The sequence below is a fragment of the Camelus bactrianus genome, chromosome 9 (assembly GCF_048773025.1).
Source record: "Camelus bactrianus isolate YW-2024 breed Bactrian camel chromosome 9, ASM4877302v1, whole genome shotgun sequence".
In the NCBI taxonomy this organism is placed as follows: domain Eukaryota; kingdom Metazoa; phylum Chordata; class Mammalia; order Artiodactyla; family Camelidae; genus Camelus; species Camelus bactrianus.
In genome coordinates, this window is record NC_133547.1 from 42,500,626 (window position 1) to 42,522,827 (window position 22,202).

At 44.5% G+C, this 22,202-nt stretch overlaps 1 protein-coding gene across 7 annotated transcripts in view; it reads left to right on the plus strand.

Moving 5' to 3' along the window:
• The window catches only part of LOC141578629 (NBPF family member NBPF4-like), a 32,408-nt gene extending 14,514 nt beyond the window's left edge, over positions 1-17,894 (plus strand). For 4 of the 7 annotated variants that reach the window (XM_074370184.1, XM_074370185.1, XM_074370187.1 and 1 more), the window contains 12 exons: positions 296-510; positions 1,506-1,557; positions 2,358-2,572; positions 3,572-3,623; positions 4,426-4,640; positions 7,089-7,140; positions 7,912-8,132; positions 9,100-9,151; positions 10,032-10,222; positions 12,481-12,708; positions 14,683-14,888; positions 16,491-17,894. In XM_074370184.1, coding sequence (XP_074226285.1) covers positions 296-510; positions 1,506-1,557; positions 2,358-2,572; positions 3,572-3,623; positions 4,426-4,640; positions 7,089-7,140; positions 7,912-8,132; positions 9,100-9,151; positions 10,032-10,222; positions 12,481-12,708; positions 14,683-14,879 — 1,690 coding nt within the window. In that variant the 3' untranslated portion in view covers positions 14,880-14,888; positions 16,491-17,894. The remainder of the gene's footprint in view (positions 1-295; positions 511-1,505; positions 1,558-2,357; positions 2,573-3,571; positions 3,624-4,425; positions 4,641-7,088; positions 7,141-7,911; positions 8,133-9,099; positions 9,152-10,031; positions 10,223-12,480; positions 12,709-14,682; positions 14,889-16,490) is intronic. The other 3 variants (XM_074370188.1, XM_074370189.1, XM_074370190.1) reach the window with 3 other exon arrangements.
• Positions 17,895-22,202: the final 4,308 nt, after the last annotated feature.

Consider the following 22,202-nt stretch of genomic DNA (forward strand, 5'->3'; position numbering starts at 1 on the left):
TCCTGTTTGTTTGCTGGGCATCATGCCTGGAGCACACAGGGAGAATCAAAGTGCTTCTTGAACAGCTCCTTGCATGGGCAGTGCTCGGAGCACCTGCTGCTCTCTCCCACTCCTACCCCATGGTGGCCACACTCTGCTTGACACATAGGAGGATAGTTATTTCCCGCTTTAAGGGGACTGCCCCCTGGCTTTCTGTGTCCATTCCCTTTGCCTCCCCTCTCAGAACCACCTAGGACAGCTTGGTCTCTGATCCACTTAGTTTAATTTTCTGTCATCCCTTTCCAACTTGGCACAGCATGGAGCTCGAGGCGTTTGAGAAGGAGGAAGTGCTCCAGGAATCCCAGGATGAATGTGTTTTGACTCCTTCAGTTCTCCAAGAGGGATCTGACTGCAACCGGCTAGACAGTGAAGGCCACTTGCTGTTTGATGAAGAGAAAGTCGGCCATGCTCCGGTTATAGCTGGTGCTTGCTCCCATGTTGCAGAAGATGTAATTCCAGCTGACCTACCAGGTAGCCTTTCTATTTTTCTTCCCCACACACTGTCTACAATGAAGAAAGTCTCCCCTGAAGGTCGACCCTAGTGACACATAATGGTTTAACCCAGAAAAAAGGATGGATATGAAAGACAGTCATCATTTTGGCCAGGGAGCCTTGGTCCTTTTCGAGGCTCAGTCCTTGTATCTGACTCGCTAGACCCAAAGTTAGGCCATGGGACCCAAATCAGCTGTGACTAACTGTCACCCACCTTCGCTGATCATCCACAGGAAGTGTCTGTCAGACGTTTGGGTCAAATGTTTCTTGCAAGCTACAACGATCGAATTGTTCTTTTTGGACAATGTCCCTGGCCTTCCTTGGCCTGTCCAAACAGACTGGTAGCCTTGCCTATATGTTAGGTGAAGTGGTGTCTCTGGTGTCAGTGATCTCAGCCCGAGTTTCATCTTCCTCATTTTGGCTTCTCTTAGCTAAGTTGGAATCTGAAAACCAGGAAAGAACCAAGTGTCCCTTTACCTTGCTTGGATGTCCCCATGAAGTAAGGGTGAGCTCTGGCAGTCCCTCCAGCCTTGAATGCCCATTGTTTTTGTGTAGCCCCAAATCGTCTCCTCGATATGAATGTCGGTAGCGTTCATCTAGTCTCAAGCAGAAATTCCTCCATAGCATCAGCAACCACATTATCTGATGGGACGAATCAATATTGTAGAAAGACTTCTAGAAGCACCTCAGCTGATTTTTAGGACCTTTTGGGAAAATATACTATTAACTCGAAAGACTCAGCAGATGGGATATTAGGTGAAATCTCATCCAAATCAGCCAGAGAAGTTCCCCCAAGCATTCAGAAGCAGTCCTGCCTAATTCTCCTAAGACTTCAGCTTCCTGAAATACCTTTCATAGCATATTCTATTGTTGCCCTGAGAAGATTAACATTTCTATGTTACCTGTGTTCACTGAGTTGGCCTGTGGGAGGGTGAATTGTTTATTGTGACCTGCTGTCTCAAATTTCTTACCAGAAAATCAGAATGAGTGTGACGAAGCAGCTGGACAAGAGCCAGTGTCCGCCAGGTAATTCTGAAGATTTCTGGGCTGTTAATGTCAGTGGTGACCCCAGAAGAACTCAGATCCAGGGAAAAGACAACGTGCTGAATATGACTCTTGCATCCATTCACTCAACAGCCAACTAGGCACTTGAAAAATGTTGTTTCTTTCCATTGTGTCAGTTGTGTGTGTCTGAATTTCTGAATGTCTCAAGTTGAGTCATGGACAGTGATTTGACCGAGGTGAACTAGCCAAACTTGGGGGTCCCTCTAGTCAGCTGCTGTCCCCTCTGTGCATAAAAGCAGGGTGAGATGCACATCTGCTTTGTGCCTGTTTGGTGTCAGTATGGTTATGAATATTTGACTGCAAGTGAAGAAAGCAGGAAAAAAATCAAAATTATATCAAAATATTGAGATAATTCTCCTTGAAGTTAGAAGTTATGTGTCTGTAATTTCTCCAAAAGCTCTTTTTGCTTAGACACTGCCTGTATAGTTCAATGCAATGTATGCAAATAGTGGGAGCCAAGATTTTAGTCCAGTGTGATTGCTGGGCATCATACCTGGAGCACACAGAGAGAGTCCAATTGCTTCTTGAACAGCTGCTTGCATGGCCAGTGCTCGGAGCACCTGCCGCTCTCTCCCTGTTCGACCCCGTGGTGGCCACACTCTGCTTGACACATAGGAGGATAGTTATTTCCCTCTTTAAGGGGACTGCCCCTGGCTTTCTGTGTCCATTCCCTATGGCCCCCCTATCAGAACCAGCTAGGACAGCTTGGTGTCTGATCCTCTTAGTTTACTTTCCTGTCATCAATTTCCCACCTGGCACAGCATGGAGCTCGAGGCATTTGAGAAGGAGGAAGTGCTCCAGGAGTCCCAGGACGAATGTGTTTTGAATGCTTCAGTTCTCCAAGAAGGACCTGACTACAACCGGCTAGACAGTGAAGGCCACTTGGCATTTGATGAAGAGAAAGTCGGCCATGCTCCAGATGTAGCTGGTGCTTGCTCCCATGTTGTAGAAGATGAAATTCCAGCTGACCTCCCAGGTAGCCTTTCTATTTTTCTTCCCCACACACTGTCTACAATGAAGAAAGTCTCCCCTGAATGTCGACCCTAGTGACATATATTGGTTTAACCCAGAGAAAAGGATGGATATGAAAGACAGTCATCATTCTGGCCAGGGAGCCTTGGTCCTTTTCGAGGCTCAGTCCTTGTATCTGACTCACTGGACCCCAAGTTAGGCCATGGGACCCAAATCAGCTGTGAGTAACTGTCACCCACCTTCGCTCATCATCCACAGGAAGTGTCTGTCAGACGTTTGGGTCAAATGTTTCTTGCAAGCTACAACGATTGAATTGTTCTTTTTGGACAATGTCCCTGGCCTTCCTTGGCCTGTCCAAACAGACTGGTAGCCTTGCCTATATGTTAGGTGTAGTGGTGTCTCTGGTGTCAGAGATCTCAGCCCGAGTCTTCATCTTCCTCATGTTGGCTTCTCTTAGCGAAGTTGGAATCTGAAAACCAGGAAAGAACGAAGTGTCCCTTTACCTTGCTTGGATGTTCCCATGAAGTACGGCTGGGCTCTGGCAGTTCCTCCAGCCTTGAATGCCCATTGTTTCTGTGTAGCCCCAAATTTTCTCTTTAATTTGAAGGTCGGTAGAATTCATCCTCCCTCAGATAGAAATGTCTCCGTAATATCAGCAAGCACATTATCTGATGGGATGAACCATTATTGTAGAAAGAATTGTAGACAGAAACTCAGCTGATTCCTAGGACTTTGAGGGAAAATAAAGTATGAAATCTACAGACTCAGCCGATGGGGTATTGGGAGAAAGCTTAACCAGATCAGCCAGAGAATTTCCCCCAAGCACTTGGAAGCAGTCCTGTCTAATTCTCAGAAGACTTCAGTGTCCTGAAATACCATTCGTAAAATATTCTGTTGTTGCCCTGAGAAGATTAATGTCCTTGTGGTACCTGTGTTCAGCGAGTTGGTGTGTGTGAGGTATGACTTGTTTATTCTGACCTGCTGTCTCTGAATTTCTTACCAGAAAATCAGAATGAGTGTGACGAAGCAGCTGGACAAGAGGCAGTGTCCCCCAGGTAATTCTGAAGATTTCCGGGCTGTTAATGTCCATGGTGACACCAGAAGACCTCAGATGTGGGAAAAGAGAACGTGCTGAACATGAGTCTTGCATCCATTCACTCAACAGCCAACTAGGCACCTGAAAAATGTTGTTTCTTTCCATTGTGTCAGTTGTGTGTGTCTGAATTTCACAATCTCTCAAGTTGAGTGATGGACAGTGAGTTGACCAAGGAGCACTAGCCAGACTTGGGGGTCCCTGTAGTCAGCTGTTCTGCCCTCCGTGCATAAAAGCAGGGTGAGATGCACATCTGCTTTTGCCTGTTTGCTGTCAGTATGGTGATGAGTATTTGACGGCAAGTGAAGAAAACAAACAAACAAAAAACATCAAAATCCAAATTATATCAAAATATTGAGATAATACTCCTTGAAGTTAGAAGTTACATGTCTGTAATTCCTCCAAAAGCTGTATTTGCTTGGGCACTGCCTGTATTGTTTAACGCAAAGTATGCATAAAGTGGGAGCCAAGATTTTAGTCGTCTGTGTTTGCTGGGTGTCATGCCTGGAGCACACAGGGAGAGTGCAAGTGCCCCTTGAACTGCTGGTTGCATGGTCAGTGCTCGGAGCACCTGCTGCTCTCTGCCTCTCCCACCCCATGGTGGCCACACTCTGCATGACCCATAGGAGAATAGTTATTTCCCTCTTTAAGGGGACTGCCCCCTGGCTTTTTGTGAACCGTATCTCCGCTTTACATCAATATACTGACTCTGTGTCTAATCGTCTGAGTTTAATTTTCTGTCATCCCTTTCCCACCTGGCACAGCATGGATCTACTGGAGGTTCAGAATGACGACGTGCTCCAGGAGTCCCGGGATGAATGTGTTTTGGCGCCTTCCATTCACCAGGAAGGTTCTGACTGCTATGAGAAGTGCAGTGATGGAAAATTTGCATTTCCTGAACAGAAAGTGCTATGTGCTCTGGAGGTAGCCTGTGGTTCCTCGCATGTTAAAGCAGATGCAATTGGAACTGACTTCCCAGGTAGTCTGCATGATCTTTGCTCCGCACAATCTGTCTTGTCTCGGAGAATTCGTTGTCATGTGTAGACTATATGCGTACATATCGTTTTGAATCAGGCCCAAAAATTGCCTTTATTTAATTACTTATTTACTTATTTATTTGCAGCATAATCAGTTTACAATGTGTCAATTTTTGGGTTACAGCATAATATTTCAGTCATACATCTATATACGTTTATTCCTTTTTATATTCTTTTCCATTGTCGGTTACTACAAGATACTGAATGTAGTTCCCAGTCCTATATAGAAGAAATTTGTTGTTTTTCTTTTATATACATAATAGTTAATATTTGCACATCTCAAATTCCCAATTTATCCCTTCCCAACCCCTTTCTCTCCAATAACCATAATTTCTTTCCTATGTCTGTGAGTTTCTCTCTGTTTTGTAGATAACTTCATTAGTGTCTTCTTTCTTTTTTAGATTCCACTCGTGCGTGATATCATGTGTTCCTTTTCTCTCTCTTTCTGGCTTACTTCACTTAGAATGACCATGTCCAGATTCATCCTTGTTGCTGCAAATGGCACTATTTTATTCTTTTCTATGGCTGAGTAGTATTCCATTGTATAAATACACCAGTTTCTTTATCCAGTCATCTGTTGATGGACATTAAGGTTGTTTCCATGTCTTGGCTATTGTATACAGTGCTGCTATTAACATCAGGGTGCGTGTGTCTTTTCAAATTAGACTTCCCTCTGGATGTATGCCCAGGAGTGAGATTCCTGGATCATATGGTAAGTCTCTTTTTCGTTTTTTGAGGAATATCCATACTGTTGTCTGTAATGTCTGCACCAAACTACATGCCCAGCAAGAGTGTAGGAGGGTTCCCTTTTCTCCACACCCTTTCCAGCATTTAGGGTTTATGAACTTTTAATAAAGCCCGTTCTGACTGATGTGAGGTGATACCTCACTGTACTTTTGATTTGCATTTCTCTGGTAATTAGCAGTATTCAGCATTTTTTCATGTACCTATTGGCCATTTGTATGCCTTCCGTGAAGAGTTTCTTTTTAGTTCGTGTGCCCATGTTTGGTTTTTTGTTGTTTCTGTTATCAAGCTATATGTGCTGTTTCTATAGTGTGGAAATGAAACCTTTGTCAGCTGCATCATTTGCAAATACTTTCTCCCATTCTGTAGGTTGTTGTTTTTTTTCCGCTTATGGTTCCCTTTGCTGTGTAAAAGCTTATAAGTTTAATTACATCCCATTTGTTAATTTTTGCTTTTATTTCTATTGCCTGAGTAGACTGCCCCAGGAGAACATTGCTAAGATTTATGTCAAAAATGTTTCACCTATGTTTTCTTCTCGAAGGTTTATCGTGTCTTGTCATATATCTAAGTGATTAAGCCATTGTGAGTTTATTTTTGTTTATAGTGTGATGGAGTGTCCTCACTTCATTGATGTCTGTGTGGCTGTCCAGGTTCCCCAACACCACTTGCTGAAGAGACTGTCTTTTCTCCATTGTGTGTTCTTGCCTTCTTTGTTGAAGATGAAGTGACTGTAATTCTACGGGTTTACTTCTGGGCTCTCTATTCTGTTCCATACAATTTCCTTTAAAGTAACACATTCCCTGAGTTCGTGAAGTTGGCTCAACTCCTAGTCATGTTTGTCGCACTGGCAAATCACTGGATCCATCACGGTCCTGCCAGACTCCCATATAGCTCTCTAATTGTGTCATAGGAAGTAACTTTCCTGTCTCCTAATTTTGAATGAATCTCTTATCTTGCATTTAATGCTCTAATTTTCATTCCTAAGCAATATCCCTGAGATTCTATACTTGTCTGAGGCTGTTGGCAGTTTACTTTATGTCTTTGGAGATATTACTCCTTTGGTTGTTTCTGTCAACCCAAGTCTGTCCCTTCCATTTGTCTTATCTTATGCAGAGGCTTCTGAAACCAGAACAGAAGCACCACTGCCATCTTTGGTGTGTTCTCTGAAGCAAGGTAGGGTCCTGGAACACCCAGCCTTATAAATGCCCACTCTTTCTTGCTGGCACGGAAGAGTGTTTAGACTATGTTTAGATTCTGCTCATCAGTCTAATGTCAATGGAGAATGCATCTACCCCAATAAGAGACAGCATTTCAGATTGAAAAATCCTGAATATTACTGCAGCCTTCTAGGAGGTAGCTCGGCAGTCCCTCAGGATCTGTGGGTAAAAGGATGAGGTTACTGTTTGCCTAGACTCAGGACATAGTGTGGGGACATCCTGTCATATTAAGGAGACATATCTAGGGGCTCAAGAAGCAAATCCAGTGCCTTCTTATGAGGTTCTATCTAGGGCCTCCTGGAAGATTTCTCCCACAGTACCCTGTTACCACATTGCACACATTGCCAAAGTGCTAATTTTGGCATGGTTTTGATCATACGTAAATGAGTTTTGCCCAGTGTAACTGTCCTGTTGTTAATTCATTTACAGAAAACCAAAATGATCAAGATGGGGTGAAAGGAGTAGAGCCAACTATCTGCAGGTAATTTTGAATATTTGTGCGCTGTTGATGAAATGTGACTTCTGCAGTCCCCTAATCCAGGGAACAGCAGGAATACAAGCGTATGATCCACTTTGCCAACCAGGAATTATCTTTTTTGTAATGTTTTCTGCTTTCATTTGGATACATATATTGTTTCCTATTTCTCATTAACTTCTCAAGTGTATACCCAATTCAGTTGAACAAGTGATCTACGATACAGTGATTTTTGTGCACTCATTTGCTCTCTCTGGTGTCATTTACAGAGTGAGATGCAAATCTGGTTTCAGCCTGTTTTGTGTTAGCTTGTTGGCATGTGTTTCATAGCAAGAAGTGGACACAAACAGTGATATAATTATATCATGCCACAATAAAGAGAGAAAGAGGCCTTAGCGGCATGAGATCTCTGGGGCACTAGGGTGCCCCTAATAGTATACACTTAATCTCCATGTAGCAGTCAGTGGAACTTAAATGAAAGGGTGAAAACCACTCTTACATGAGTCTATGTTAGGGGTCATGACTCTGCAGTTTAGAGATAATCAGTCTCTTTCTTCATCAGCTGTTATTTGGCCAGAGCACTAAGCACCCCCTCTCCTTTCTGTCTCCTGCTCCTCAAAGACACACACTCTGTCTCACCAAAACAGTCAGTTTTTTCTGCTTAAAAGATCACCCTTTGGCTTCCTTCACCACTCCCTTAAACGGTTCATCTAAAGCAGATAGGACTCTAGATTTCTGATTGCTATTAGGTTAATCTTCGGTCTCCCTACCCGCCAGGCTCAGCACGGAGCTGCCGCAGATGGTAGAGGATGACATCCCACGGCACTCAGTGGAGGAGTACTATTTGACTTACTCAGCTCTTCCTGACCTGTCAGACTCCTTCTGGCCTTATAGGAGCACCGCCATCTACTCATTTGAGGGATTGGAACTCTCTTATGCTCGGGATGTCACCAGTGAGTACTCTTATCGATGTGATAAACCTCCAACTGCACTGCCAGGTAGAGCTGGTGTCTTTTGCGCTTCACACCTCTGGCGGTGCTGAGATATGACAGCCATGTGGGCAGACTCTGTATATTTATATCGAGAAGGTTTAGGTCCTAGAATTGAGTTTTAAGCACAGACATCATGCGGGTTAGGGAACGGTGCTCTCTTCCTCATCCCAGGTGAAGCCTGTGTGTTGGGTCCCAAGATAGGTCACTGAACCGAAGACAAGTGTGACAATGTCACTCACCTCTGTGCAGTTGTACAGAGGTGTCTTTTTTTATGATTCCCATCAAATGTCGTTTTTACTTATAAGGTTCTCATGTTCATACCCCTAAAATATCCCTGGAATTTCTTTCCTTCAAAAGATGTTGACAGTGTTAACTACACCTCTGGATTTGTTGTTTCCCTGGGGTCACTGCTGTCATCCCCAGTGTCCGTCTCCTCTAAGTGGAGGAGCCACCTGAACACCAGGACACAAACATCCCTACTATCACCTTGCATGTATCTTTCCATGAAGTGCGGCTGACCCCAGCATTTCCCCACTCCATGAAGGGCTGATGTTTCTGTTTAGCACAAAGCTCATTTTCATGCTAGGGTTTGTAGATTCCAACCATTATGTTGTTTTCAGTGTACAAATTCTGCTAAAGCAGCCAGCATACGGTGAGGGAAGGCTGAATATTACAGTATTCTTTTTAGAATGCAGATGGGCTATTCCACAGACTATGTGGGGAAAAGATACATTTCACTTCTGACTCAGACCTGGAAAAGGTGATTGTGGTGAGGAGATACTGCCCAGGGGTCAAGAAAGCGAACCCAGGCAGGTCCAGAAGGCGCAGCCTGAGGCCTCCTGGAATATTCTTACGTTATCCTCCTGTGCCACTGGTGATACTTTTTTCCCCGTGATAGTATTGGATACCTAACTATTGACATATGTAGGGGGATCTGCTTAATGTTTCTTGCCCTGTCTGAATTAATCCATAGAAAATCATACTGTTCTTGAGGAAGAAGAGGAACAAGACCAAATATGTCCCAGGTAATTCTGAAGCCTCAGGGGTCTTTTGTTTTCTTTCTGCTATCTGTCTGTCTGTCTATCTATCTATCTGTCTGTCTATCTATCATCTCTTTATTTATTTATTTCAAAGTATAGTCAGTTTACAATGTTCTGTCAATTTCTGCTCTACAGCATAATGAAGAATCATGGCTCTTAATTTAATGTTGATGTATGGTGAGGTCAGATCCAGGGAAATGAGAAACTGCTAAATATGCCTAACTCTTCCATTCAGACAACCACAATGTGTCCCTTTAACAATGCTGTCTATGTTAACTGTACGTTTATAAGCCCCTTTGATAATCTCTCTCAAATGGAGTAAGTGCATTCAGTTGATGCAGGGGTGCTAATCAGTCCAGGATTTCTCGGACTCTCCTTCTCTGTTTTTATTAAAAGCAGCATAAGATGCATTTCTGCCTTTCACTCTTTGTTCTTACCACTGACAAGTATTTCATAACAAGAAAAGTACTTAGAAAACCAAAATTCATATCACATCTCAGTGGTGACACAGGATTATGCTGCCAGAGTCTTGTTCCCTCAGCTGTTGCATGTAAATTTCAACAAAACTCATGCAAGAGTTGAAGCCTCCCTTGTAGTTTCTGAGTGTGTGTCTTCTGACTACTGTGTACTGAGGTAGTTCAGTCTCCTTCATCCTGAGCTCTTTTTCTGGTCAGTGCTGGGACCACCTCCTGCTCTGTCTGTCTCCTATTCCCATTGTAAGCACACTCTGGCCCCAGATGGAGGAGGATTGTTATATCTCGCTTTGTGGAGAATTTCCATTTGTTTTCTGCGACCAGTCCCTTAACACTCCCATCAAACCCAGCTAGGACCCTGTGTTCTCTCATCCGTTTTGTTTAATCCTCAGTGCACCTGACCCCAGAAGGCTCAGTAGTGAGCAGCCGGTGGTAGAAGAGAATGAAGGCCCACAGGACTCACTGGATGAATGTTATTTGACCAGTTCTGTTGGCCATGACCTGTCAGACTCCTGTAGGCCTGACAGAGGTGCCTCATTCCCTTGGGACCAACAGGGAGTCTTCTCAGCGCTTGCTGTACATGGTGAGTACTCCCTCGAATAGAGCACACGGCTCCTAGTGGGTCCCCAGTTATCCTCACAGACTTTGTAGCCAATGACCTGTATACACTACGAGAGTGATTTCTGTAAACAGGCCCTGAGACTTGTGTTCTTTTGAATCAGGCTGTGGGATTTACTTTGCGAAAGGCATCATGTGGGTAAGACAACTTTCCTTTCTCCTCGTCCCAGGACGCCCTGCGTCACCTGGACCGCCCGCACCAGTGGAGGCTGTTGGTATTAAGTCAGGCTAGAGAGGGGAAGTGAGATGTGTGGGATGTGGCCCGGCCCTGCCAGGCCATCATTCAGCATGGGCAGGAGAGGCCAACCTCCCCCACACGGATGGGCTGAGGTGAATGAATGGGACACATCAATGATGCTCGGGTCCATCCTATTTGTGGGCTCTGATCATGGCCTGTGAACAGTGTGGACGGCTGTGACTCCGGCAGTGGGGCCGCAGGAGACCTGCTCTTTCGCCCCATCCGCCCTGACCGGGGAGAAGTGCTGTAGGCACAGCACAAGCACTTGATCTTTAAGGACAACTTCAGATTTCATTGGAGGCTTTTCCCTACTTTCCTAAGTAATGCTATTGGGCATTCCTTGTGATGTTTGATAAACTGTTTTGCCTTTTCCCATGCAAATGCAGAGAATATTGAGCATAGTTTAATAAAAGCCATTAGTTGGGAAAAGAGAGATGAAACTAAATGATGAAATTAAGATGTGATATTTTAAAATAATTTAAGTCTGTGATTCAAAATAGCATTTGAGGGTGGGTTTACTGGTTTTGAGCATTGTTTCACACATTAAAGTTTTTAATTTAAGAGGTGTTACCCTTCAGACCATGTGAATTATCAATAAATCTCATTAGGAATCCTAATGCAGTGATTAATGATGAAGAAACTCTGCCTGGAGGAAATGGGAAGGGCACACGAGGCAGAGAGCAGTGCTTAGGGAAAAAGCCCGGGAAGCTCTACAAGGCGCAGGTGCAGGCCTGGGGTCAGGAGGGGCAGCCTGCGTCCAGGGAGGATTTGTTCAAGGGGGTTGTGGGAAGTGATGGTGCTGAAGAAAGAGGGGCCGGAGGGAGCAGGAGTGTCAAGGCAAGGTGAGGATTTGAGTTCATGTAGGGAAGTTGAGGAGGACAAGTTTCCCCAAGCTGAGTAAGACTGGTGAGACCGCTGATAGTGTGGAGAGACAGGATCAGAGGAAGCCGTTAGAAGGAGGTCGGATGAATCACTGATGAGACTCAGACAGAGTGCTCTCTGTGGAAGACAACGTGGTAACAGACACAGGAGAGACACGTTTAAGAAACAGTTCAACAAAGTTTGTTGAGCAGGAGGGTCTCCACGGGGTAGTGAGGGGGGAGCCCCACAGCAATGTGCAGCAGGCCCCGTGGGCCGTGACCCCACCTGAGCCTGACCTGGACTGGATGAGCTACTTGAGCTCTTTGGTTAGCCCACTCTCTGAGAATATGAACTCACTTCACAGTAGAATTGTAAACATGTGTGATTAGGAGCAGTGCCTGGTGCCCCTGGAGGGGGGTGTAATACAAGGAATGTGCACTGTGTCATCTCCCTGAAGAACCAGACGTCCTGATTCTGTAGCACTTCTGGACACTGAGCTTCCAGTAAGGCCCTCAGACCTCAGCTACACTACTTACAGGTGCCAGTACCCACCAGCCCACCCAGGACACACGTAGTCATGGGACGTATCCCTGTGTGGTGGGTGGACGAGTCGTCAAAACACACGGGGAATGGAGTTGAAAAGGCTCCAGAAGTGGGAAGAGTTCTCATTACTTGGTCCATGTGCTATAGTCCCCAAGTCCCATTTCTAGTGGAATTTGCAGCCTTTGGGCCCCACTTCTCTTGTTATTTCTTTATTCTAATTAGACATCAACAATTCCTCGTCCTCCCTTCCCTGAGGCCTGGCCAGAATCTTGTCTCTAGGCTACAAGGAAAGGTCGCTAATAACTGAGTCATGGTCGTGACCTCAGCTGCCATCCAGTACCCTCTGGACCCAAGTGGGTGATTTTTGATCTCAGCGACGTTCCTGCCAGGCACCTGCCATCTCAGCGTCCCCAGGCACAGCCTTCAAAATGACATCTCCGTCATGTCCATGATGTCTGCCTCTGTTGTCTGGCTGATTGGGTGGTTTCCCTGATAGGCAGGAACAGCAGAAATGGATGTTGTGGGAGGGGTTGACAAACGGAAAGTTGGATTGGTCCTACTGAACTGTCCTCTGCTTTCAGGTGACTCCTGGGAGGACCGTCCCCAAGGGCCTTTGAGTTTCCAAGGGTCAGAGATGGAAGCTTCACAAGCACAACTGCAGACAAGCACCCAGGTGACCCATCACCTGCAGCTGCAGCGGGACCAGCAGTTTGACTGTGGTGACGGCAACGCCAGGCTCGGCCTTCCCTCCACCGTGTGGGGCTTCACAGCCAACACTGAGTTTGGAGACCAAGGGCTGCCCCTGCAAGGTAAGTAAGAAAAGGGGTGTAGGAAGCTCTAGTCCATGAGCTGGTCGTGCCAGAGCTGGGGTGGAGGAGACAGTGAGGCCTCTGCCATGCTCCTTTCAGGTCCACGGAAAATCCCCAACGCTCTAACAGAGGGAAGTGAGCAGGAGCCGCAGATTTAGGGCCAGCTCTGCCCCAGGTCCTGGGTTTGCAAATTCCTGGTTCTTTAACGGGACCAAGTTATTTATCTTGTGAGGTATTCCCTTGTCATTTCCCTTATCTGACCACCGGGAAGTTAAATCTACCTTCCGTGGTCGTTGGGAGTGTTAAGAAACATAGCTCCCAGGGTCCGTGATTCGGTAAAACCTGCGTCAGCACACCTGTGACTGTGTGATGTCTACCCGTGTATCCTGCTGGTGATGTAACACTTACACAATGATTGCACGTGCATTGTCTCAGCTGAAGTGCAGGACTTTTGATGGTCTCCACTTTCTCTAGACTCCGTCTCCCCTTGCTTTCTCAGAATGGCACGTTTGCCAGAGGTCTCTTCTCATCGCCCATCCTCAAGCCGGTTTTCCCCTGTCACGTGCTCTCAGTAACAGTGCATTAGTAATGTTTAGTAGCAATGTGAAAACTGCCCACACACTTCAATCGTCTGTTGACTTTTCACACGGAGGTAATTTTTCTGTTTTTAGCCCTTTATTTAAAATAAAGAACCACCTTCATAGATAAGGTGAGCCACTCAGTTTCTTCTATGATGCTCCATTTAATTTCTCCTCTCCACTCATCTCCATGGCCATGTCCTCAGTTTTCTTATCATGATCCGACTCTTCTCTGATTTTCTTCAATGAGCTTTCATACCCTCACATGCATTTCATCTGGGACGTATTCATCCTTACCCTCTACTCCTCTTAGTATCTCCACCCGGAGACTGGGGCCGCCTGGTGCTCATCTGTCAGGCGGTGGCCTCATCTGAGAAATGAGGAGAGTGGAGGTGAGAGAAGAAGGGGCACCACTGGCCACCATGCAGAGAGCTCATGGGAAGTGCTCAGTGGGTGTTAGGGATGCGTGGCCCTGACAAGTGCCATTAGCCCTTGTGGGATTTCATTGTCTTGCCTTCCCTCTAGTCTCTTTTTCTTGACCTTGGCTTCCCACATTCTGGGCCAGGACTCAGCCCCACTGGCTCAGTCACTCTCTCTCCTGCACACTTACCCCAGAGGCCTGAGTCTGAATCCAGGCATCACGACAGATTTTGCTGCAAACGCTAGTTTTAATGCCCTTTATTCTCATAATCCCCCGGATCTAATCGTTCATGTTACCACCAGAGCTTCCCTCGCTTATCCTTCTGATGTTTATTTTTCCTTTTTCAATTTCAACTCATCGGAGGCTGTTAGAATGATCCATTCAATATCTCAACGCCATCATCCATTGCTTCCCTTGTACACACACACACGTGAGTGTTGTATTTTTATCACAGCTTCCAGGTCTTATTTAGCTTGAGTATGATAAACATTATATATAGTGTATGTACAAATATATGGGAAGCATATACTGATACACATCTGTAAACATTTCCAGTTTCAGACTTCCCCAGTTCTTTCTTTCCTGAAGTTTACTTTCAACATTGACTTTGCTTACTTTCTGCAGTCACTTCTGTCCCAATAGTACAACCTCTGACTGCCCTGATTGCGTTGCCTTGTCTTTTCTACCTAGGAACTTTCCGTTTTCGTCAATTCTATTTTTCTTAAAAAACAGTTTTTTGGCAGTGAGAACATGTTTGCCTCCTGGCAGTCTTACCAGCACTGCACAGTTTGGGGACGGTCAACAAAAGAGAAAAATACCAAGGTGTCTCCACTGGCTTCACCTGGCAGGGACGTTCAGATGGCCTCTCTTGTTCCTGGACACGTTCCTTACTTGATGTTCCTCTTGGCTGGAGGAGGAAGTCATTGTAATATCCTGAATAACAATGCATCCTGTTTTCTGTGGTTTTATCTTCAGAGCTGGGTTTGGATGCTTCCATCGGAATGAAGATCCCTCCCAAGGTGGAGGGCGAGGGCTCAGCTGCCAGCCAGCATGAACGTCAAGTCTCTAGCAACAGTAATGCCTCCAGTGTCCTGAAGCAGAAGATTCTGCGAAGAAAACTGCTGCGCAGCAAGTGGAGAATAGCATGCAGGTTCCCTGGCCTTCAAGCGTAGGGGACAGAGGTAATCACATCTAGGCCTTCCATGCACGTCTTCCCTGTTGCTCCTCATCTAAGATTATACCTCAAACTCCACTAGTTTGTCCTTTTTGTTGTTCGTTCACTTAACAGTTGATCCTCCCTCTGTCTGCTCTTTTCTCTGTTTTCCATGGGAGTTGCCACCCTGCCAGGCCCTTCCATCCCAATTTGCTGTTTCTACTGTGAACTCTGCTGTGTTCCTGCCACTGCTGCCCTGGTGTTCCTTCTCACCTCTACTCCTAGCTACAGGGAAGCCCGGCCCCAAGGTCCTCCTCATCAGAAGAGCATCATTTAGGCCCCTGAACACGGGGTTCTTTGCCTGAAATCACACACTGTCTTGGTTTCATTGCCTTTCTTTCCCGGCCCTCCCTCCCTCCACTCCACTGCCTCTTCCAGAATCATTGTCTTAATGATTCACCTGCACATGGGTTGGCTTCTGCAGAACACACCTAGGACAACATTGACTCCTCGACGTCTCCACGTGAATAAAAAGTGATGTAACTGAGGAATGAGAACCCTGATTACAAAAACTAAATAAGAACCTCAGGCCTAGGTGGGAATGCTGCACTGGCCTGGGGTCAGGTTTCTCACCTCTGGTGGTCAGCTCTGGGTTAATGTCCATGGGGCTTCCAGGGCCTCAGTGGAGCCGGCATTAGGTGGAGGACAATAGATGGCAACCTAAAGGGACGTTGACCTAAAGCAGAGACAGAGGCCAAGTGATTGCAGAATGCAAAGACAATGACGTGCCTAGGGTTTCAGACCTCTCTTCCTTTTACTCACATGACTCCGTCTACATGTTCAGTAAAGTGCAGAAAAAAATGAACTGAGTTGGAGTCTTAGGCCAAGGAGTCTAGGAAAGCATCATAGTGAATTAACTTGGGGCAGATTTATGAAGACGGAGATATACAGGATACAAGAAGATCAGTGGCTCAGGCAAGGGAATTTCAGAAGGCAAGTGATTAACTCTAGACTATCCGAAGGAAGGTGAGAAAATGTTTATGGCCAGTGGGAAAGGGGTTCATGGTGGAAGTAATGAAGCGACGGAAAGAGAATGGTGTGAGGCAGTGCAGGGCTAGTGGGTGGCTGTAAATTCTGCCGTCACGAATAACCTGGGTGAGCTTGGATCTATGTAACACGAATGGCTTGACCCAACCCCTCGACACTGTGATTCTGAAGTTCTGGGGTGAGGTTTCGGCATCAGTATTTTTCAAAGCTCTGCTGACATGCATGTAGGGGTTAAATGGACTATGGATTTGGTGGGATATCAGGAACCAGGATAGGGGTGTCCCAAGGATCCTTGCTCCAGACAGCAGTCTGTTTCTGAATGTATATGAGGGATGCTCAGCACATCCCTCCTGGGACATGTAAGAAAGGTATCACTTCGGTCCAGATGAAGGGGAATCAAAAGTCAGTTGGCTGCTGAGGAACCAGTGGGGGGATCTGGCTAAGACTCTGCAGCAGCTTTGAGCTGGCGTATCCCCAAGCACAGGTGGGGTGAGGACAGGGGTCCCTAGATTCTGCACCACAGTCTGCACGTTTGCTTCAGGAGGTATTTCTTCTAACTCGTGGATCTCCCTTTTCCCTTCAGCACCAGCCTCGGGCTCCCCCTTCAGCCCCTCCTCTCAAGAGGATCCCAGCCTGCTCCTGACTCTTGTCACCATGTGGTCATCCCTCCAGGCTCAGCCGTCAGCAGAACCCAACGAAGACCCACATTTGATCCCTCTGTCTCTCTCTCTGTCCCTCTCTCTATCTCTCCTATGTCTCTCCATCTCTCCCCTGTCTCTCTTTCACAGTTAACGCATTATTTTCGGTACTCTGAAAAGATTTTGCCAATTTGAAGAAACCACATCATCAAATTTACCTTTCCCACTAGATGTAAACTATCTGCAACAGAAAATCCGGTTAAAGTCCAAACTGAACACTGCAGGGATGCTTTGCTGAGAATCAACATCACAATCACCAGCCACAATCCATGATTTTTACTCCAAAGGACTGATCTGATGGGAGAAATCCCAGGCATCAGTCCCCAAATGTGACCCAGTGCTAAGGAGACCAGTGCTTAGATGGATGCACAGCTGTGAGAGACTTTAACGCTTGCTTCTGTGAATTGCCATCCTGCACACACTGGCATCTGGAGCAGCTGGAAGAAGGCAACATGTCAGCCTGGACAATCTTTGCCACCAGATGGGCTGTGCTCGGTGCAGGTGGCATTAACCATGCAGTGTCCGTGCTGAAAAGGTTTCGCTTGAGTTTCGTCATGAGGTAGTTATCAGACAACTGCAGAATCTAGACCACTGAACAGGACAAGTGGCCTGTGTTTTTCAAACAGGCGATGCCTCCACAAATTAGATGACAGAAAGGAGAAGAGATGTTTTGGGTTCCAAAGAACTAAAGAGATTGTGCTGCTATATTTCTTTAGTCCTTTTGAACCCAAACCCTCTCCTCACCTTTCTGTGGTTGTCTTTAATGGTGGTGACATTGACTTGTGTGCAGAACACAGGTCAGTTGTCTGGCTCAAAGGTCTACATTCTGCAGTTGTCTGACCAGTTCCTCATCATTAAACTCAGGCCAACCCGTCTGCCAATGATGCCACTTACTGAACGCTGTGTGCTTCCTGGCACAGCCCCTCTGGAGAGTAAGCACGTCCACTTTGCGTGTCACCACTCTTGTCCTCTTAGCATTGAACACTTCGTCATGGAGGCAGGAGCCAGTGAGATCCGTTCATTGGAACACACGTTTCTCTGTGTAGAATCAGTGATTTGATGAGTAGTTCTCTGAGAGTGAATAAATATCTTATTCTATGATTGTCATTCTCTAAACTGTTGCCATCCCTGATCGATCCCCGATGTGTGTCAATTACCATATTTGTGTTTGTGAAGCAGAAATTTTCCAGTGCAGTCATTCTGTTCATTTGTACTGCTGGCGTTGTGCTGTGGAAAAGTCAATCCTACCCCTTCCATTTAATTAAAAGTTCTTTGGAGTTTTACTGTGACGGTGTGTATTTTTTAAATTCAGTGTTAATTTAATTCAGCGACTGATTTAGTAGACACGGATATAAATTAATAGAAACATTCGTTTTTCTCCTCTTCATTTTTATATCTTAAACTCTCCCACATCTTTTAAGTTGTATGTACCATTTGTAGTAGAGTGCATTTAATGTGTTTGTTTTCTCTCTGTTATTTGTGCGTGCATGTGTGTGTGTGTGTGTATGTGTCTTTGTTTTGTTTGGTATGTAGGAAGGACTGGATAGCTAGTGTTTAACACTGCACTAAAATATTTGTCATCTTAGTCCCTTAGTATGTTGTCACATAAGTTTAATTTGAAGTATAAATTTTGAATGATACCTCTCAACTTCAACTTTTTACCACTGTCACCATCAAGGACATTATTCTACTTTTCTCTTTCCTTCTGTCTTTACCTGCCACTTCTGATAGTATTCTAGTGGTATTTCAACCTAGTCAAATGTACACCCTTTACGTACTATTTTTCCCACCTTGTCCCCGCCCCCTCCCCATTTGGTTTTAACTTCAGAAGAAAGGAGGGTATGTGCAAGAGCTGGAGGGGGTGCCCATGGGGCCCTTTAGGGACCCATAGGTTCACAGGAGGGCTGCCCCACCCCAGGAGTGTCAGCGGCCTCCTCGCAGAGGTCCCAGGGCCCAACCAGGCTGCCCTGAAAGCAGGGCCCATGACACACCGGCTTAAATCTTTATAACATATATTCAGTGGTGACCAGGTCTTCATATCTCTGGGTTTACTTGGTGACTTCTTGACGTGTAAAGTTCATCCGTCAAGTTTCCTAATGGTGGAAATGAGGACTCTTCAACGTTGGCATATTTAGTGTTCATTTTCTCTTGCTTTGATACATGGACAGCTTGGCTGAATGTGAAGGACATGCCCACAGTGACTTCTATTGAGATTTAAAGAAACATTTTCCTCCTTGGGATGTTTTGTTGAGACATGGAATATAATTTGATTTTCTCTTTCACTGGGGTAAAGGGAGTTTGAGCGCTTCACAGGAATTTTTTTCTTTAAAAAAATTCTTTCAGCTCTAATACAATGGGACTTAGAATTGAACATTCCAGTCCTATTTCTCCCAGATATCTATGACTTTCTCTCTGACCCTTTCTCATTATCTTTTATCCATTTCCTTTCTGTTCAATGCTTTCATTTTTCAATTCAATGTGTCCTATGATTGTAGACAAATAAGTTCCTTTATACGTTTTCATTTAGACTATTTTCCAGGGAATGTTCTTTTTCTTCAGTGTTTTCCTAGTTTCTACCAATTCTCATTTGGTCTTTGTGTCTAATTTTGTGCTCTGAGTTCCTTTTCTTGTGTACGTGAGCCAGAGTGTTTGTGTGCTTGTGTGTGTGTGTGTGTGTGTGTGTGTGTGTGTGTATCTAAAAAGGTTCTGTTTAGAATATTTAAGATATAGATACTATTTTATATGTTTCCTACGTTTTTGATTGATTCTGAGGAGAATCTTTTCATCAGCTGAAATCTCTAACTCTGTTTTTGTTTTTCTCTAATGTCACCTTAGAATAAATAAATGTCTGCTGTATGATTTTCCTTTCCAGCAGAGTAGGATTTATCTCTGAGAGAAATAGCAGATCTAGGTGGGAAGTGCTGAATCTTTAAGGAGCTTGGTCAATTTCTTTTGTCTAGATCTTTGTCTTGTGCAATTACTGTAGCAGATGTAAGGTTTTGGGGAAAGGCATGGTGTGTCTCCTGGTTCTGAGATTCTATTTCCTTCCAGTAGGACCTTTGACTTCTACTGGTTGCTTCATTCTTTCTCTTCACCACAAACATCCAAAGAACACTACCTTCATCTAGGTCTCACCGTGGCCCCGACAATTGTGCCTCACGAAGTTTGTCATCCTCTGGTCGTCTGCACTGCCGAACCCCTTCCTGGCCATTCCGCAGTCAACAGAGCTGTAGTCCACCAGGTCCCAGGCACGCTCTGAGTTTGTCCACATGCTCTTTTGTAGGGAATTTTACCTGGATTCCCTCCCTGCTGGCCTCTCCTCTTTGTGTGCAGTCTTGTCTGATCCCTCTACTGTTGTGTGGCTCCCAGGCCTGGCTAAATACAAACTACCTGGAGTCCGCAGTGTTCTGTGGCCCCTGGTTGTTCGGGGGAGCTGTCCTGTGTGGAGTCATTGACTCTCTAGCTTAATCCCTAGCCCTCTGAAATAGGTGTTGAGAGATTCAGCTGCTGTCATCCAGGTGGACCTGTACTCTCTCATCATCCTTTTTCAAATACAGAGTTTAATAATACACTGAAATTGACAGAATTATATAACAGAACATTCCCTCCTCTTTGTCAGTCACGTTCCACAATTATCACCTTGTGGCTGAACTTGTTTCTCTACAATCCTACCCACTTATCTTTTCCGCTATTATTTAAAGTAAATCTCAGACATCATTCTTCATCTGTAATTTTATGTTCTCCTAAATGAGGACTCTTATTGAAAGTGTTATTATAATATTACAGTTAGTCATAAATTAATGTAAAATCTTTAATGTCATAAAATAGTGTTCAAATTTCTCATTGTTATTTTTTAATCGATTTTGGTTTTTTAAGAGCACTTTCAGGTTTACAGCAGAATTGAGCAGAAACTACAGAGTTCCCACATGCCCTTCCACCCACACATATATAATCCCCTACCCTCAACATCTCTCAACAGTGTCTCCGTGCTATTTTTAAGTTAGTTTCTTTTCTTGGGATCCAAATAAAACCACAAACTTAATCAGTAGGATATGTGTTTGTATCTCTTGCAAATATGTTTCCCCTCAGTTTCTGGCTTCCTTCCTTTCTCTCTCACTCCCGCTCTCTCTCGCGCGCGCGCGCTCTCTCTCTCTCACACTCAAGGTAGCTCTCTCCTGGTCTCTTGCCATCCTCTTTTTTTTTTTTTCTAAATCATTAATTTGAAGAATTGAATAGCTTGCTCTGTAGCATTCCCGCCGTCTAACATGTACAATTGGCTGTACTTTAACAAACTCTTCTGAGCGCCATATTTTCTCTTTGTTGGTAGAAATTAGAGCAGTGCTCTTACAGAAAGAAAATGCAAGGCACATACGCAATTTAAATTTTTCTAGTAGCTACACTGAAAACTAAGAAATATAAGCACACAAGAAAACAAACACCCTTCTACACGGCTACCTAATGCTACACATTAAAGGAAACATAATTCCAGCAAAGTTTTAAAGTTGTATTCAATAGGAAAATATTCTGTATCTTCAGTTTTTAAAGTTACACTTAAATGAATTATAAATACAAAAAAGAATTTAAATAATTATAATTAAAATTCCTCAGTCCTACTAGCCATATCCTACGTATTCAATAGCCACGTGTGTCTAGTGGCCACTACTTTGAACCTGGCAACTATAGACACTTATCAGATTTATGTTTGAGATTTTGGAGAGACCACCTCAAAAGTGGTGTGTGCTGTCTGACCAGGAGGCACATCAAGTCCTGTGTGTTTCTTCTAATAATATTAGCAGCCCTTTAACTTCAAGGCCTAGAGCCACTAATTGGAGAAAAATGCTGCTATTCCATCATCATGTATTATTTACCTGGAAAACTTTTAGAAAGAGAAACTTCCCCTAAAAACTAAAAACTATTTAGTTACTTAGTGGTATAGTCTGTAGAGAAAACTTTAGCTTAATGAGCAGATCCCGTAGCATCCTCTGTGGTCACCGATTAGTTTATTCCTTTTCTCTCCCCTGTGCTAATATGAAATCAAGGTTTCAACCACACTGAAGTATTTCAATCCATTGCAATGTAGTCTTTACTGATACTCCAGTTATTCTCCTTCAGCAGTGAAAGTGACTTTAAGATGGTTCTTTCATCCTTTTGATGAGATCCTAATAATCTTTGAGGCCTTGCCTGATCTGATACCAGTATGATAAGGTGCTTATGTTCTCATCTCGAATATTTACTGCCTCTGACCTGGACTCAGTCATTTCTCTACGAATTTTGGGGGGTGAGGGGTTGTGCAAAATGTTATTGCCAGATTAAATTATGTATTCCAGCGATATTGATTGGAATTGGTTTATTTCTAGGCCTATCCAGTGGACAGAACTATGAAAAACACATTCAGATTTCTATGTATTCATACATTCACAAACATTCACAATTCAAATTCAAAACTCAGGCTTTTTATTGAATATCTTTCATCTGAATGTCTTTAATAATGGCATTTATGTTCTTAGGAACAATAGAAGTGATAGAAATACAGTATCCCCTTCACTCCCACATCATATGGACAAAAGAATAAAGAAATACAAGCAATGCCACTAACA